This window comes from Pleurodeles waltl, chromosome 4_2 (assembly GCF_031143425.1).
Source record: "Pleurodeles waltl isolate 20211129_DDA chromosome 4_2, aPleWal1.hap1.20221129, whole genome shotgun sequence".
NCBI classification, from domain to species: Eukaryota; Metazoa; Chordata; class Amphibia; order Caudata; family Salamandridae; genus Pleurodeles; species Pleurodeles waltl.
Genome location: NC_090443.1, coordinates 941,461,756 through 941,480,213, shown reverse-complemented (window position 1 = coordinate 941,480,213; position 18,458 = coordinate 941,461,756). Strand labels below are relative to the sequence as shown.

The following is an 18,458-nucleotide window of genomic DNA, read 5'->3' as shown; positions in this document are numbered from 1 at the left end:
TATATTCTCTCCTGGCCTCCTAAGATCTAGAAAGTGTGGTTCCCAACTCTCAAACATTAGTAATTCCTACATTCATTGGGAGGGGTAATGGGACGATTGACTGACTATGTTTTTGCCTCGCAGAACCTGCAGCCATTGATCACTGAGGGAGAGGTTATCCACTCAATCTACAGGGATCTTAACCCAAGGTGTTTACCAAATTATAATCCCTTTGAAGCGTCAGTAAAGTAGTGTCGGGCCTGCCAGGTACTAACTATCAAGAATGATGGGCAGAGGCTTGTTTGGCACTTTGCTAATATAAATTTAATTAGGAACCAGGTTGTTAGCAATTGTATGGATCTAGTAACGCCCTGTCTCTTGGAAGCAGGTGATCCTAATATTCCCCTACACAGCTTTGTTGAACTCATGACTCACATAAAAGTCATGCTGAGTAGACCCGTTGAGAGAGCCCCCTCCCTTTGGCAAATCATGGTTCAATAAAGACTGCAGAGAGGCGAATAATATCCTGCGACAAGTCTTAAAGAAAACCCCTAGGGATCAGGGTGCAATTTCGGCCTGCAGGAAGGCATATGCCCTAGCCTTAACAAAAAGTAAATCTGGAAGGCAGTTTCAGTTGGTTTCGCCCATGAGTGACCCCCAGGTAAGGTCATTGTTCATATCAACCCTGATGCTTGGGTTGAACATTTCTCTGGCATCTATGATTCCAATGCTGTGGGACAAGGAGAGGAGCAGGTTGACTTACCATTAAGTGAGTGTTTTTAATTTTCTGAGGGAGAAGTACTTAAAGCCATTTATAATGGCACCTCTAAAAAGGCCCCAGACCCAGATGTGATTCCTCTAGACCTATTTAAAGAGGACCCCGGTTTCTTGTCCCTGGTTCTTACCCATGTTTTTAACTCCATCTGTCGGATGGGGCCACCGCCCGCTTGGCATGTCTGTAGTTGTATCAATCTTTAAAAAGGAAAATGCCCACAAACCAAAGTATTACCGCCCAATTTCTTTAATGGACTCCACTTCCAAAATAATTGGTAGAGTCATTTTGGAGCGATTGATTTCCTGGTTGCACGATAATAGCATTATTTCCCAGATGCAATACGGTTTCAGGAAGGGCATAGGAACAATCGAACAGTGACTTAATATACACCTGCTTGTAGCTAAATACCAATATTGTGAAGGGCACCTCTATCTATCTTTCATTTATGGATTTATCAAGTGAGTTAGATTGTGTCAACAGATCAAAGCTCTGGGTATATCCTTCTGACTATGGGCTTTGAGGTGGGCTTGGTTTCCTTTTTACGACTTCTGCACCAGAATCGTATGGCCACTGTCAGACACGGGGTTAATGGTGAATGCACCTCTCCCTTTAAAGTCAACAGCGGAGTGCGCCAAGGGTGTGTACTCAACCCCCATTTTCTTCTTACTGCATATCAATGACTTAGAAAGAACCGCGGTGTCTGCCAGAGTAAATGTACCTTGTATTGATAAAATGCCATCCCCGCTTAACTTTACGCAGACAGTACTTCTGGCTAGAACAGCAAATGGCTTAAAGAAGTTGGTTTCCAGTTTTGTAGATTTTAAAAGTAGTTCGAACTGTAGACAAACTTCTCTAAGACATTTATAATGGTGCGTGGCTCTAAAAGCACCACAAACTCGTACACGGTGCATAGGAGGGAGAGAACTGGACAGGGTGAGTTCTTTTCCATATCTTTGCCCGGACTTTGATGATGCTTGTTCCTGGTCTCCTCGTCTTAAAGGCAGGCTGTCCTCTTTTTCACCTGCGGTCAGAACGACTTTTTCTTCTGCTGCCTCTACTGGAAAAAAAACTGTTGCACCAGTTCTCTAAATATATAAAAGGAAATGCCTACTAACTGTTACTTATGGTATGGGGGTGTGAGGCTGCAGAGATGTTAGTTCTAACCAGATGGAAGAGTATAGATTTTGGCGTCAGCTTTTGGTGGTCCCCTCTTCGACACCCCATTTTTCCTCACACCTGGAACTAGGTTTAGAAAATGTCCAAGATCATATAAACGCAGCCCCATTGGTACTTTTGATGTTCGATCCGGGTAAATAAAGAACTGTTAGACCTGACAGCCTTAGGGTAGTCACCCCTAACTTTTTGCCTGCCTCACTCCACTTTTTGGACACTGTTTTTGCTGGTTTATAGACTCTGCGCACTTTACCACTGCTAACCAGTGCTAAAGTGCATATGCTCTCTCCCTTAAAACATGGTAACCTTGAATCATACCTGATTGGACTATTAATTTACTTATAAGTCCCTAGTAAGGTGCACTTTATGTGCATAGGGCTGGTAAATTAAATGCTACTAGTGGGCCTGCAGCACTGGTTGTGCCACCCACTTAAGTAGCCCCTTTTTCTTGTCTCAGGCCTGCCATTGCAAGGCCTGTGTGTGCAGTTTCACTGCCACCTCGACTTGGCATTTAAAAGTACATGCCAAGCCTAGAACTCCCCTTTCTCTACATATAAGTCACCCTTAATGTGTGCTCTAGGTAACCCCTAGGGCAGGGTGCTGTGTAGGTAAAAGGCAGGACATGTACCTGTGTAGTTATATGTCCTGGTAGTGTAAAACTCCTAAATTCGTTTTCACACTACTGTGAGGCCTGCTCCCTTCATAGGCTAACATTAGGGCTGCCCTCATACACTGTTGAAGTGGCAGCTGCTGATCTGAAAGGAGCAGGAAGGTCATATTTAGTATGGCCAGAATGGTAATACAAAGTCCTACTGACTGGTGAAGTCGGATTTAATATTACTATTCCAGAAATGCCACTTTTAGAAAGTGAGCATTTCTTTGCACTTAAATCCTTCTGTGCCTTACAATCCACGTCTGGCTGGGCTTGGTTGACAGCTCCTTGTGCATTCACTCAGACACACCCCAAACACAGGGTACTCAGCCTCACTTGCATACATCTGCATTTTGAATGGGTCTTCCTGGGCTGGGAGGGTGGAGGGCCTGCTCTCACACAAAGGACTGCCACACCCCCTACTGGAACCCTGGCAGACAGGATTAAACTGAAAGGGGACCTGGTGCACTTCTTAGCCACTCTTTGAAGTCTCCCCCACTTCAAAGGCACATTTGGGTATAAAACAGGGCCTCTGCCCTACCTCATCAGACACTTGCTGGAGAAGAAACCTGAACCAGAACCTACATCCTGCCAAGAAGAACTGCCTGGCTGCTCAAAGGACTCACCTGCCTGCTTTCTACAAAGGACTGCTGCCTTGCTGTTGCCCTGCTGCCTTGCTGAACTCTTGTCTGGCTGTGAAAGTGCTCTCCAAGGGCTTGGATAGAGCTTGCCTCCTGTTCCTTGAAGTCTCAGGACCAAAAAGACTTCCCTCTTTTACTTGGACGCTCCGTGCGCCGAAAATTTCGACGCACAGCTTGTTTCGCGGCAAGAAAAACGCCGCACTCCGACGCTGATCGACGCGACGCTCTCGGGACGATCGAAGATCCGACGCACGGCCTCGCAAGGACAACGCCGCCCGACCGCTAGAGGAGAAATCGACGCGACGCCTGCCGTGAGATCGTAATTTCAACGCGCAGCCCCGCAGATCGAAGTCTAGAGGAGAAATCGACGCGACGCCTGCCGTGAGATCGTAACTTCGACGCGCAGCCCCGCAGACCGACGCGCAGCCGGAGAACAAGCAGGAAAATCCACGCACAGACCCGGGACATCTGGTAATCCCCGCGATCCACAGAAAGAGACTGTCCGCGCGCTGGAAACCGACGCCGACTTCCCCGCGTGGAAAATAACGACGCAAGTCCGTGTGTGCTGGGGAGAAATCGATGCACACACACCTTTTTCCACGCACCTCTTCGCTTGTGGCCCTCTGAGGAGATTTTTCCACTCCCAACCAGGTACTTGTGCTTGAAAGAGACTTTGTTTATATTCTAAAGACTTAAGACACTTTATATCACCTCCCTGTGATATTTCTACAATTTTCTATTGCAACTTTATTTCTTTTTGACCTACAATTATCCTGATAAATATTATATATTTTTCTAAACACTGTGTGGTGTATTTTTGTGGTGCTATATGGTGGTATTGTATGACTTATTGCACAAATACTTTACACATTGCCTTCTAAGTTAAGCCTGACTGCTCGTGCCAAGCTACCAGAGGGTGGGCACAGGATAATCTTGGATAGTGTGTGACTTACCCTGACTAGAGTGAGGGCTTTTGCTTGGACAGAGGGTAACCTGACTGCCAACCAAAAACCCCATTTCTAACATTGGTGATCAGCGGTGAGGATAGGACTTGTATTTGTGCAGTGACATACAGTAGCTAAGTATTTCACTACCTACCCACAGTTGAAGGTCAACTTGGTTTTTATCTCTTCTTGAAAATCCGATTCTTTTCCTGACAATTTTCAAAAACTAACTCCTCACTCAACATGTCTCTGACTGGGTCTCAGACAGGGGACTTTGACCTAGTCCAGTTGGATGCATATACGGTCAAACAACTAAGAGGATTCTGCAGGGCATTGAGGGTACCCACCCAAGGGGCCTCCAGAAAGGAGGACTTTCAAGTGGCGCTGAGGGCCTGGGCAGAAGCCCATTTAGAGGATGATGAGGAAGAGGAGCCAGAACATGGTCCCTCAGAGGAATTTTCACTATCGGTAGATGGTGTTACCACTGCAATTGTGCACCCTTCCAGACCAAGGAGCAGTGTCTCCATGCAAAGCCTGACCGCAGAGGAAAGGAGAGAGGAAAGGGAGTTCCAATTGCAAATGGCAAAACTGAAAATTGAGGCTCAACAGGAGGAGAGGAGGGCAGAGAGAGAAGCCAAACAAGCTGAGGCTGAAAGAGCAGCCAAACAGATTGAAGCTGAAAGAACAGCCAAACAAATTCAAGCAGAAGCTGAGAGGGCAGCCAAACAAGCAGAAGCTGAAAGAGCAGCCAAACAAGTGGAAGCTGAAAGAGCTTTGGCTGAAAAGAAACTATTGTTGGCTCATGAACTGAGTCTCAAGGAGCTGGAGATCAAGGCAAGACAGTCTGAATCCAGCAATAATGGTGGCAGCATACAGACAGGACCTGCTGGAGAAAAGAAGGTTCGTATACCCAAAAATGTGGTGCCCAGTTTTGTGGTGGGAGATGACATAGATAAATGGTTAGCTGCTTATGAAGTTGCACTAAGGGCTCATGAGGTTCCTGAAGGGCAATGGGGGGTAGCTATGTGGGGTTATGTGCCGCCATTGGGGAGGGACACACTTCTCACATTGGATCCACCGGATCAAAACACATACCCACTTCAGAAAGCCACTTTACTTGCCAAGTTTGGGCTGACCCCTGAGGGATACCGTCAGAGGTTCAGGGACAGCACCAAACAAACCACACAAACATGGGTAGATTTCTTTGATTTCTCCAGTAAGGCACTGAATGGATGGGTGCGGGGCAACAAAGTAGCAGATTATAAAGGTTTATATGACTTGATTCTGAGAGAGCATATGCTTAATGTTACTTATACAGATTTGCGCCAGCACCTAGTGGATAGTAAGCTGACTGATCCCAGGAAGCTTGCTGAGGAGGCGGACCTCTGGGTTAGCACCAGAGTGTCCAAAAAGGTACCTGGGGGGGACTCCCACAAAGGTGGTCAGGGTTCCCAACAGAAGAAAGAGGGGGGAGATAAACTTACAGATAAGGAACTCTCTAAAGGCCCCCAAAAGAATTCCCAGGGAGGGGGTGGCAACCCTTCCTTTTCCAAATTTGGGAAAAAGCCAGGGACATTTGACAAGTCAGGGAAATCTAGCCCCAAATGCATGGAGTGTTACAAGTATGGTCACTACAAAGGTGATCCACAGTGCCCCAAGAGGGCACCGTCCACTACCGGACAGGCACCTGGGTTGACTAGTGTAGCACTCGGGGGGAGATGGACCCAACTAGCTTTGGGGAGCAGGTAGAGATTTCCCTAGTGTCCCTGGGAGAAGGAGAAATGGTGCCCAAGGCCCACATGCCCAGAAATACTTCCAAGTACCGGCAGTGGGTCACCATTGATGGGCAGAGGGTGGAGGCTCTGCGTGACACAGGAGCCAGTATGACTACTATCAAGAGTCAGCTGGTGTCAACAGAGCAGATAGTACCTAATACATTCCACCAGGTCAGAGTCGCTGACAATCGCGAGAGTCACCTACCGGTGGCTCTGGTTCCCTTTGAGTGGGGGGGGGTCTCTGGTACTCTGAAGGTAGCTGTGAGTCCTGCCATGCCTGTAGATTGTCTGTTAGGCAATGACCTTGAGCACACTGCTTGGAAAGAAGTGGAGCTCAGGTCTCACCTGGAGATGTTAGGGTTACCTGAGTGGGTCTGCATGACCACACGGTCCATGGCTGAACGAGAGGGAAGTCAAGGGCATCTGGAGCCTGGAACGATGGCCCAGAGAGCTGCCAGGAGGAGGGACCACGGGTGCGGGAAACCGGCCCCAGCTGTTCCCACAGTGGCTGACGGGGCTCCTGAGGAGGAGGCTCCCGAGCCAACTGGGGAAGACATTGCCGCCCTAGGTGACTTACCTGAGCTTGCTGGCTGGCAAGTTGAGGGTGGACCCACCAGGGAGGAATTCTGCAAGGCGCAGAAAGAATGTCCCACTCTGGAAGGTTTGAGGAAACAAGCCTCAAACCAGGCAGCAGGCGACGCCTCTGGCGATCACCACCTATATTGGGAGAATGACCTCCTCTACAGTGAGCCTAAGGTTCCGGGCTTTGGGGCAGCACGTATGCTGGTGGTCCCCCAATGTTACCGAACCTTCCTACTGGGTCTGGCTCACGACATTCCCCTGGCAGGACATTTGGGGCAGGGCAAGACCTTTAACAGGCTTGTCACCCACTTTTATTGGCCCAAAATGAGGACACACTCAGACAAGTTCTGCAGATCCTGTCCTACCTGCCAGGCCAGTGGTAAAGCAGGAAAAAGGGTTAAAACGCCCCTGATTCCACTTCCTGTCGTTGGCACCCCCTTTGAAAGGGTGGGCATCGACATTGTTGGTCCCTTGGACCCCAAAACTGCCTTAGGCAACAGGTTCATCCTGGTTTTGGTGGACCATGCCACCCGTTACCCAGAGGCAATCCCTCTGAGGACAGTAACTGCACAGGTGGTGGCCAGAACCCTGATGGGGATATTTACCCGTGTGGGATTCCCCAAGGAAATAGTGTCTGACAGAGGCACTAACTTCATGTCTGCATACATGAAGTCTCTGTGGGATGCGTGTGGTGTAACCTACAAGTTCACCACACCCTATCACCCCCAGTCGAATGGTCTTGTGGAGAGATTCAACAAGACCCTGAAAGGCATGATTGGTGGCCTCCCTGAGGCCATGAGGCGTAAGTGGGACGTCCTCTTACCATGCCTTCTCTTTGCTTACAGAGAGGTCCCCCAGAGAGGGGTAGGGTTCAGTCCCTTTGAACTTCTCTACGGGTACCCTGTCAGGGGACCCTTAAGCATTGTCCAGGAGGGATTGGAGAAAGCTCCAAAGACACCCCCTCAGGATGTGGTCAGCTATATGTTGGCCCTCCGCAACCAGATGACCCGCTTCTGGAAAGAAGCCCAAGATAACCTTGAGGCCAGTCAAGAGGTGATGAAACAATGGTATGACCAGAAGGCCACCCTGGTAGAGTTTCAACCTGGAGACAAAGTGTGGGTAATGGAGCCAGTAGAGCCTAGAGCTCTCCAGGACCGCTGGTCTGGCCCATTTGAAGTAAAGGAGCGGAAAGGGGCGGCCACCTACCTAGTGGACCTCAAAACCCCTAGGAATCCCCTAAGGGTGCTCCATGTGAACCGACTAAAAGCTCATTTTGAGAGGTCGGAGATCAACATGCTTCTGGTCACAGATGAAGGAACGGAAGAGGAGAGTGAACCTCTCCCCGACCTCCTCTCTGCCCAAGAAGGTGATGGGTCAGTAAGCGGGGTCATTCTGTCTGACTCCCTGACTCTAAATCAGAAAGGAGACTGCTATGAGCTGTTGGAGCAGTTCTCCCCCCTGTTCTCCCTTACTCCTGGACTGACCCACCTCTGTGTTCATGATATTGACACTGGTGACAGTCTCCCTGTGAAAAACAAAATTTACAGGTTGTCGGATAAGGTGAAGGCCAGCATCAAGGAGGAGGTCTCCAAGATGTTGACTCTAGGGGTTATTGAGAAATCCAGTAGTCCCTGGGCCAGCCCAGTGGTATTGGTCCCTAAGGCTACTGCCCCAGGTGCGAAGCCAGAACTCCGGTTCTGTGTGGACTACCGGGGTCTCAATTCAGTCACACGGACTGATGCTCACCCCATCCCCCGAGCTGATGAGCTCGTGGACAGGCTAGGCGCTGCCAAGTTCCTGAGTACGTTTGATCTTACTTCAGGGTACTGGCAGATCGCCCTAACTGAGGGGGCCAAGGAAAGACCCGCATTTTCAACCCCAGATGGCCATTACCAGTTCCGGGTGATGCCGTTTGGGTTGAAAAATGCCCCCGCTACCTTCCAACGGTTGGTCAACGGGGTCCTAGCTGGCAAGGATGCCTTCTGTGCAGCCTACCTGGATGACATAGCTGTCTACAGTTCCAGCTGGGAGGAACACCTGCTTCACCTCAAGGAGGTGCTTCAGGCCCTGCAACAGGCAGGCCTGACCATCAAGGCCAGTAAGTGCCAGATTGGGCAGGGTTCCGTGGTGTACTTGGGACACCTAGTGGGTGGTGGCAAGGTGCAGCCACTCCAGGCCAAGATTGAAACTATCAAGGCCTGGCAACCACCCCGAACGCAGACTGAAGTGAGAGCCTTTCTAGGCCTCACAGGATACTACCGCCGATTTGTCAAGGGCTATGGTACCATTGTAACACCCTTGACAGAACTCACTTCCAAGAAACAACCTAGGTTGGTGAATTGGACAGAGGCTTGTCAGAAAGCCTTTGACGCCCTGAAGGAAGCCATGTGCACGGCCCCCGTACTCATGGCCCCTGACTACTCCCAGGAATTTATCGTGCAGACAGACGCTTCAGAGCATGGCATAGGGGCAGTCCTAGCACAGCTAAATGAGGAGGGCAGAGATCAACCGGTAGTCTTTATTAGCAGAAGGCTATTACCACGGGAACAGAGGTGGAGTGCTATTGAACGAGAAGCTTTTGCTGTGGTCTGGGCACTGAAGAAGCTAAGACCCTACCTGTTTGGGACTCACTTCCGGGTTCAGACAGACCACAGGCCCCTCAGATGGCTCATGCAGATGAGGGGTGAGAATCCAAAACTCTTGAGGTGGTCCATTTCCCTACAGGGGATGGACTTTACGGTGGAACATCGCCCAGGGGTTGACCACGCCAATGCTGATGGTCTCTCCAGGTACTTCCGCCTTAGCAATGAGAGCTCCCAGGAGGTCGGGTAGCTCTCCCCACTTTCAGCTGGGGGGGACACATGTTAGACCTGACAGCCTTAGGGTAGTCACCCCTAACTTTTTGCCTGCCTCACTCCACTTTTTGGACACTGTTTTTGCTGGTTTATAGACTCTGCGCACTTTACCACTGCTAACCAGTGCTAAAGTGCATATGCTCTCTCCCTTAAAACATGGTAACCTTGAATCATACCTGATTGGACTATTAATTTACTTATAAGTCCCTAGTAAGGTGCACTTTATGTGCATAGGGCTGGTAAATTAAATGCTACTAGTGGGCCTGCAGCACTGGTTGTGCCACCCACTTAAGTAGCCCCTTTTTCTTGTCTCAGGCCTGCCATTGCAAGGCCTGTGTGTGCAGTTTCACTGCCACCTCGACTTGGCATTTAAAAGTACCTGCCAAGCCTAGAACTCCCCTTTCTCTACATATAAGTCACCCTTAATGTGTGCTCTAGGTAACCCCTAGGGCAGGGTGCTGTGTAGGTAAAAGGCAGGACATGTACCTGTGTAGTTATATGTCCTGGTAGTGTAAAACTCCTAAATTCGTTTTCACACTACTGTGAGGCCTGCTCCCTTCATAGGCTAACATTAGGGCTGCCCTCATACACTGTTGAAGTGGCAGCTGCTGATCTGAAAGGAGCAGGAAGGTCATATTTAGTATGGCCAGAATGGTAATACAAAGTCCTACTGACTGGTGAAGTCGGATTTAATATTACTATTCCAGAAATGCCACTTTTAGAAAGTGAGCATTTCTTTGCACTTAAATCCTTCTGTGCCTTACAATCCACGTCTGGCTGGGCTTGGTTGACAGCTCCTTGTGCATTCACTCAGACACACCCCAAACACAGGGTACTCAGCCTCACTTGCATACATCTGCATTTTGAATGGGTCTTCCTGGGCTGGGAGGGTGGAGGGCCTGCTCTCACACAAAGGACTGCCACACCCCCTACTGGAACCCTGGCAGACAGGATTAAACTGAAAGGGGACCTGGTGCACTTCTTAGCCACTCTTTGAAGTCTCCCCCACTTCAAAGGCACATTTGGGTATAAAACAGGGCCTCTGCCCTACCTCATCAGACACTTGCTGGAGAAGAAACCTGAACCAGAACCTACATCCTGCCAAGAAGAACTGCCTGGCTGCTCAAAGGACTCACCTGCCTGCTTTCTACAAAGGACTGCTGCCTTGCTGTTGCCCTGCTGCCTTGCTGAACTCTTGTCTGGCTGTGAAAGTGCTCTCCAAGGGCTTGGATAGAGCTTGCCTCCTGTTCCTTGAAGTCTCAGGACCAAAAAGACTTCCCTCTTTTACTTGGACGCTCCGTGCGCCGAAAATTTCGACGCACAGCTTGTTTCGCGGCAAGAAAAACGCCGCACTCCGACGCTGATCGACGCGACGCTCTCGGGACGATCGAAGATCCGACGCACGGCCTCGCAAGGACAACGCCGCCCGACCGCTAGAGGAGAAATCGACGCGACGCCTGCCGTGAGATCGTAATTTCAACGCGCAGCCCCGCAGATCGAAGTCTAGAGGAGAAATCGACGCGACGCCTGACGTGAGATCGTAACTTCGACGCGCAGCCCCGCAGACCGACGCGCAGCCGGAGAACAAGCAGGAAAATCCACGCACAGACCCGGGACATCTGGTAATCCCCGCGATCCACAGAAAGAGACTGTCCGCGTGCCGGAAACCGACGCCGACTTCCCCGCGTGGAAAATAACGACGCAAGTCCGTGTGTGCTGGGGAGAAATCGACGCACACACACCTTTTTCCACGCACCTCTTCGCTTGTGGCCCTCTGAGGAGATTTTTCCACTCCCAACCAGGTACTTGTGCTTGAAAGAGACTTTGTTTATATTCTAAAGACTTAAGACACTTTATATCACCTCCCTGTGATATTTCTACAATTTTCTATTGCAACTTTATTTCTTTTTGACCTACAATTATCCTGATAAATATTATATATTTTTCTAAACACTGTGTGGTGTATTTTTGTGGTGCTATATGGTGGTATTGTATGACTTATTGCACAAATACTTTACACATTGCCTTCTAAGTTAAGCCTGACTGCTCGTGCCAAGCTACCAGAGGGTGGGCACAGGATAATCTTGGATAGTGTGTGACTTACCCTGACTAGAGTGAGGGCTTTTGCTTGGACAGAGGGTAACCTGACTGCCAACCAAAAACCCCATTTCTAACAAGAACCATAATTTAACCGGGCAAACGTTAGGGATTGCCTTTCTTGCGATCTTGGGCTAAACATCCCATGAATAAAATATATTAGGGATACAACTTCAGCCCTGCGCTGTGCTCATTTGTTTGACAAATGGGAATCTATTACAAAAAAGGACAAAGTTTGGATTCAGGACTGTCTTATTAAACACAAGCAGGCTGCTACGGAAGCTGCAGAGGTATTGAAGCCTACTGTAAGAGAGTATTGTTTACAGATGTCCATTTTGACTGCACCATATTTGTTATTTTGTGCAGATTATCTAGAAACAAATGCTATTGACTCAGTACAGATTAGGGTCTATCTACTGGATGTTATGTTTCCCACAAGGGCAATTCTCAACCTCTGATAAATGTCTTTGCACCTGCGAGGAGCATTCTTCACAGTCCTTATTGCACTTTGACTTTTTTGTAAATATCATATTCCTTATACAATGCACTTTTTATTACCATTATTGCAAAACTATAAATTCACCAAGTGCTCTGCTCTTCCTTCAACAACTAAACGATAATGAAACCTGTTTTGCTGTTAGTTGTTTTCTAAAAAAGTATTTTAGGGCTGAGGAGGACTATATTGTTTTAACCAATTACCCATCATATGATACTGGTTTTTATGACGTAGCCTTCCTATAATTGTTGTGCACATTGTTGTATATAAAGTATTGTCTATTTATTGATGCATTATGCTTAAACTGCCAATTTATTGTGGTACCCCTCTATCAATTTTATTTTTTTCATATCTTTTATAATTTATTTTTTTAATGATGCAGTTTTTGTACATGTTTATCTTTCATGATCTATTTTGATATGATCAAATAAAGACTAAATGACTGACTGAAGGTAAATGTTAAATGTATTTGTCTAACACCAAGGTAATAACTATGATAAGATGTAGTAGAATAACAAAAAATAGGAGACCAAAAATCTAAGGTCCTCATGTACAGAGGTTCCATTTAATGAATCGTAAATTGTGACAAGTAATGATTTGCAATTTGTGATTCTTTAAATGTAAAGTACGAAGTGAATTTGTTAGAAGTGGTCCCAATTTGAGCACCAACTTCTAGCGAAACCTTTGGTATTTTGAGAACCTGGTGCATATTAATAGGTTGGTTGTCAAAATACCAATTCGTAGTGGCCTAAATTCAGCTTACCTCATTTTTATGCATGAAGTAGGCTGCACATTGTGACCCACTATGATTGGCTGCATTCACAGGCATGGGGACCTGCTTGAGTCAGCAGACCACCATGTCTGTGATTGCTTATAAATTAAGCAATCTTTTTTTCAAATGCATCCCATTTTCCCTTAAGGTTCTGTAACAAATTATGAATCGCTAATTGGGTTTGGAGAATTTAAAAACACCATTTTGCGGTCAGAAAGGCTCTGATTTTACGAATTAAGTGGCATGATACATGAGGGCCAAATGCACTTGACTGACAGCCAGGGTCAAGCAAGAAAGAGGAAGGGCTAAAGCAGCTCCACTATTATATGCATTATAGGTCATACTCTAGCCTTTGACCTTAGGACTTATGGAAGTTATAGTTTTATTTTACTATTGTTTAACTTTATATTGTATGGTGTGTTCACTCGCTTCTATGGGGGTAAAGCGGGAAAGAAACACATAATAGGAGCATCCAGTCTTGAGATAACTTTTCAAATGATGTCTCTTTTTAGTAACAGTTTTCAGAAATAATTAAGGAAGAATTAAGGGTGATATCATTTGATATTTAATGCAGACAACAGTCTCAAAGTGTAAGCATGGCACAGGATACCTGAACAACATATATTGAAGAAATTGAAACTAGGGTTTATGGACTTTTTGTATGATACAAAAGTGAGTGTGGAGCATTTGCCAGGTAAATATGATGAGTGCATAAAAACAAAGGTGTTCATGAGATAACAGTCATGATGAGATATTTTTCAAATATAACATTGGGAAATGTGTGATCCATTAATGTGTAAGCCAATTTCTTTTGCTTAAGTGAAGCTTGCATTTTAAACAATGGCATTCTGTCATTCCAGATTTATTCCAGTTCAGAACCTCTTAGGATTGGTTATTATGATAGTATGAGCTGTTTTCCAGCAGTACCTAGTATGAGACGAGCAATTCATGAAACTAAAAAGCTTCTTGAAGAAGCAGGACACACGGTAAGCATTGCCAAGCTTCATAATCTGATGTGTTACCATAAAATTGTTAATGTTTAAGTTCTGCTACTTCAAATATCATTGTAACAGTTTCTTTCAAATTATGGTAAATTTACCATTATTTAAATCTATGTATCTACCCATTTTGGAGTATATCGTATCATTTTCCAAGTATTCTTTAACATGTTATCTGTTTGGTTTTATGGATTTACTTTTTATTGAACTATGTTATTGAAAGATGAAGCATAGACCACCTTTGAGGTGTAAGAACTGTAAATTCAAAAATCTCAAATAATAATAAGTTACTTAGGGCCTCATTACGAGGTTGGCAGTCCGATCATTGGCCCGCCATCCCCTTGGAGAGGAGACCGCCCCGTAGCTGGTGGTCTACCCCCCTGGCCTATTAAGGCCGATTACAAGGTTTCCACTGGGCTGACCGTTGAAAACCTCGGAAATAGGAAGTTTCCACCGGTCAGCCCAATGGAAACCGTGTGGCGGCATTGGCCTCGGCTCCTGATGGAGCCGAGGCCAATGCTGTTGAACAAAGGGTGCTGGGCGGGGGGGGGGAGGGCCTGCACTGACTTTCCGCCAGCATTTTCATGGTGTGGTCCCTGCCATGAAAAGGCTGGCAGAAACTGGACTCGTGATCAGCGTGGCGCCGCCGTGGCTGACCATGACTCTGACCACCGCCATGGCATCTGGAACCGGTGGCGACGGTCCCATGGCGGTATACCCCCAGGGTCGTAATGTGGCTGTCAGACCGCCAGACTCTTAATGAGGCCCTAAGTCATTATAACATGTAATACAATTTTGATATATAGACCTAAGAGTAAAGAAATAATAGCTATCTCTGTCCGAAAGACAGTTGGAAATGGAAAGGAAAAAAAGCAAGTAGCCTAGAAAAAACGTCACCTCTATCACTGAACTTTCCATGTAGCTTGGGGAAGTCTTTCTATATTAGCTGTAGCTGTCTTCATTACCCCTTGTTCTACATGTTAACTTTCCAGCCACTTAGAGATGGGGCATCTCCAGCATGTTTTCGGCAATCGAAGCAAAGATGAGATGAACACTTCCTTTTCAAAAGAAGGATTTTACTTAGGTTTGTGAGATTTTTGTATTTTAGGTCTGTAACTGAACAGTATCACAAACTTTGTTTATCACTGTATCACTGGCTAATTTCTGTTACAATATCATTTTGCGGTTCTTTGAAAATTCCAGCTGCATGAAGTAAATCAACACTAGTGGCCTGATTGCGAGTCTGGTGGTCTTACGACCGCCAGACTCGCGGTGCTAGTTGGATCGCCGGAGCTGTGGCCCTTGTGGTCGGACTGCCAGGGGACCGCCATCTCTGCCAGAATATCTGATCCCGACAGGCTGATTGTCTTGGTTGTGATCAGCAGCCAGGGCGGCGCTGAAGTCAGTGACGCCCTGCTGATTGCAACCATGTTCTCCGCCAGGCTGTCAGAGAACAAGTGCTGTGGGCCACAGGGGGGCCATTGCACAGCCCACAACATTGTTGTGGGCAGTGCACGGGCTCCCCTCCCCAGCACCGTTGAATGAGCACTGTTGGCTCAACAGACAGTGCACATTGTGAGGGTGCTGGTTGGCCCCCTGTGCGCCAGCATTAGACTCGGCTCCTTGTGGAGCTGTGTCCAATGCCACACGTTTTCCACTGGGCTGACCGGCAGAAGCCCAGTGGAAAACTCATTATAGGGCTGGTGGGGAGACTGTCAGGTCCGCGATGGTCTCCTCACCACGGGTCTGGCGGTTGGGTTTTCTGACAACCTAACTCGTAATCAGGCCCTTGGAGTTTAACCTTTAAAATGTCTTCACATGTGTCTACCAAATTTGTAATATAATTCTTTGTCACAATATGATTTTAAGCTAGATACCAGACCTAACAAAAAGTCAATCATGTCTAATTCCTGATCAGAGTTATTCTTTAGATTATTAGTTTGTCCTTTGTAAGTAGGTACAGCAGAAAGCTATTGTATCTTTTTCTACTGATGAAAGACTCAGATGGTTCTTTCTCTTTCAAGAGAGGAATAGCTCCTTGGAGAACCTTGGTACAATTAACAATGCCATTTACAATTATAAACATACCCCTTAAGAAAATGGCTCCATTTATGTCTGCCAGGCATCCTCAGAATGATACGTAGCAGGGGTGAAAGCTTTTACTTCAGTGTAGTTTTGTGCAACAACTGCATACAATTATTCAGTAGTAAACTGCTTGAAAGAGGAGGGGAATGGTTGGTTCAAGGCTTAATTTGCATTGAGAGTTTGTGAATGCCTACAGACTGCAAGGCTTTTTTGTGTTTTGAAAGTGGTTTAAGGTGTGCTCGTAGAAAAGGTTGGTGTAAATCCCCTTCACGGTCATCAAGGGCAGGGCCGGCTTTAGCACTTGTTGCAACTGGTGCGACAACCTTTTGTGGCACCCCCACCATGAACTTCTCCTCGGATTACCTCACAAAAGTGCCCCTCATCTCTCCATAACCCCTCTCTCACATAGATTTCATTTATTTTAAAGTGCAGGTAAAGGCTGGTTCTACTAATCCACTCATCTATCCATATAAAATACAGATCTGTTCTTTGCAGCAGGCATATTAATCCTCTGTGCTACTTTATGGCAAGTCAAAACTGCCATTAGACAAAACTCAGGTTTTGTCTTTCTAGCAGGAACATTATCACAAGAGTTATCTTGACATTTTTTTTTGCTGCCTGAAAGCTGGACGCACAAGGAACTCTGCAGAAGGTGATTTCAAATTGTTAGGTATTGCTTAATACAGCACCTCCCATTAGGTCACTGCCCCACTTCCAGGTCAGCACCCACTGCGCCGCACCGGTCGCACTGACCTAAAGCCGGCCTAATTAAGGGAGTGAAATTCCCCAAAACTGGGTTTGCAGTGAAAGTGCTTTTTCCTTGTGGAGATAAAAAGGAAAACGAAAAAAAATGATGTCGTACAGTTGGCTGCTTTCAGAAATTCGGAGTTGTTCTTTCTGTACATCTCCAAACCAGGGAAAAAACAGTGGCACAATATATTCCCAGTACGATGCCTGGAAACCAGTGAGTGGCTCAGTTTGCCTTACACCCGACCGTAACAGTCGATCTATGAGTATGCTGTGTGTGTATCTAACTAATTGCCTCAGAATTAGAAAGTTTAATCCACACTTTGCTAACTAAATTCCCCCATTAACTGCCGTTTGTTTCAGATGTTGACCTAAATATGCAAATTAATTTTCTTTCAAAATAAACCAAATTGAGAACTGCCCACAGACTAGTTTAGTGCAAGAGTGTTGTAGTTAATTTGTTCAGTATTCCGGGCTTCTATAATAAATATATGCCTTGTAAAACTGATAATGTGGGTGGTTATTGCCCAGTTGTTATTAGGGTTCAAGAACAGACACCTTATTAAATGATCATGAACATAAGTAGGAATCTGTGCATTTATGCGTTGTTTCTTGAGAAGTAAATGTTGGACATGGAAAATTCACTACAAATGAGGGCCCATATTTATACTTTTTGACGCTAAACTGCGCTAACGCAGTTTAGCGTCAAAAAATTTAGCGCCGTCTAACGCCATTCTGAAGCGCCATGCGGGCGCCGTATTTATGGAATGGCGTTAGCCGGCGCTAGCAGACCGGCGCTGCCTGGTGTGCGTGGAAAAAAACCACGTAGACCAGGCAGCGCCGGCGTAGGGGGAAAATGGCGTTAGGGAGTCTTAAAATGGGGCAAGTCAGGTTGAGGCAAAAAAATCGCCTCAACCCGATTTGCGCCATTTTTTTCGACGGCCAGACGCCATTTAAATGACTCCTGTCTTAGTAAAGACAGGAGTCATGCCCCCTTGCCCAATGGCCATGCCCAGGGGACTTATGTCCCCTGGGCATGGTCATTGGGCATAGTGGCATGTAGGGGGGCACAAATAAGGCCCCCCTATGCCACCCAAAAAAAATTAAAAAATGTAAAAAATTATACTTACCTGAACTTACCTGAATGTCCCTGGGGTGGGTCCCTCCATCCTTGGGTGTCCTCCTGGGGTGGGCAGGGGTGGCAGGGGGGGTCCCTGGGGGCAGGGGAGGGCACCTGTGGGCTCATTTTGAGCCCACAGGCCCCTTAACGCCTACCCTGACCCAGGCGTTAAATAGTGGCGCAAATGCGGGGTTTCTTGACCCGCCACCTCCCGGGCGTGATTTTTGCCCGGGAGTATAAATACGACGCATTTGCGTCGCCGTCATTTTTTTAGACGGGAACGCCTTCCTTGCATCTCATTAACGCAAGGAAGGCGTTCACGCCAAAAAATGACGCTATTTGCCCATACTTTGGCGCTAGACGCGTCTAACGCCAAAGTATAAATATGGCGTTAGTTTTGCGCCGAATTTGCGTCGAAAAAAACGACGCTAATTCGGCGCAAACGGAGTATAAATACGGGCCGTAGTGTTTCTTCAAATTTGTAAAACAAAATAAAACAATCACTGAACAGAGATTTCAGTTTGCGAAATGCCTCTCTTTATATTCCGTCCTGTTTGTAAACTCCTGTTGAAGTCCGGGTTGGAATTACGAGTTGTTAGGTATTGAACATATCAATAATTATAGGTCAAACCTGCCGAAATTTAACGGGGGAAAACCATATGATATTTAGTGTATCATGTGGATTATGGTGCATTAAACACTAAAATCTGCATGTTATTCCCCAACGGCTCGTAGTGGATGATATTTATAACACTCGATAAATAAGG

General features: G+C 46.7%; 1 protein-coding gene across 1 annotated transcript in view; it reads left to right on the top strand.

The window, feature by feature from the left end:
* The window catches only part of LOC138293501 (vitamin D3 hydroxylase-associated protein-like), an 806,941-nt gene that overhangs the window by 400,396 nt on the left and 388,087 nt on the right, over positions 1-18,458 (top strand). The window contains exon 8 of the mRNA XM_069232739.1: positions 13,602-13,727. Within this exon, the coding sequence (XP_069088840.1) occupies positions 13,602-13,727 (126 nt within the window). The remainder of the gene's footprint in view (positions 1-13,601; positions 13,728-18,458) is intronic.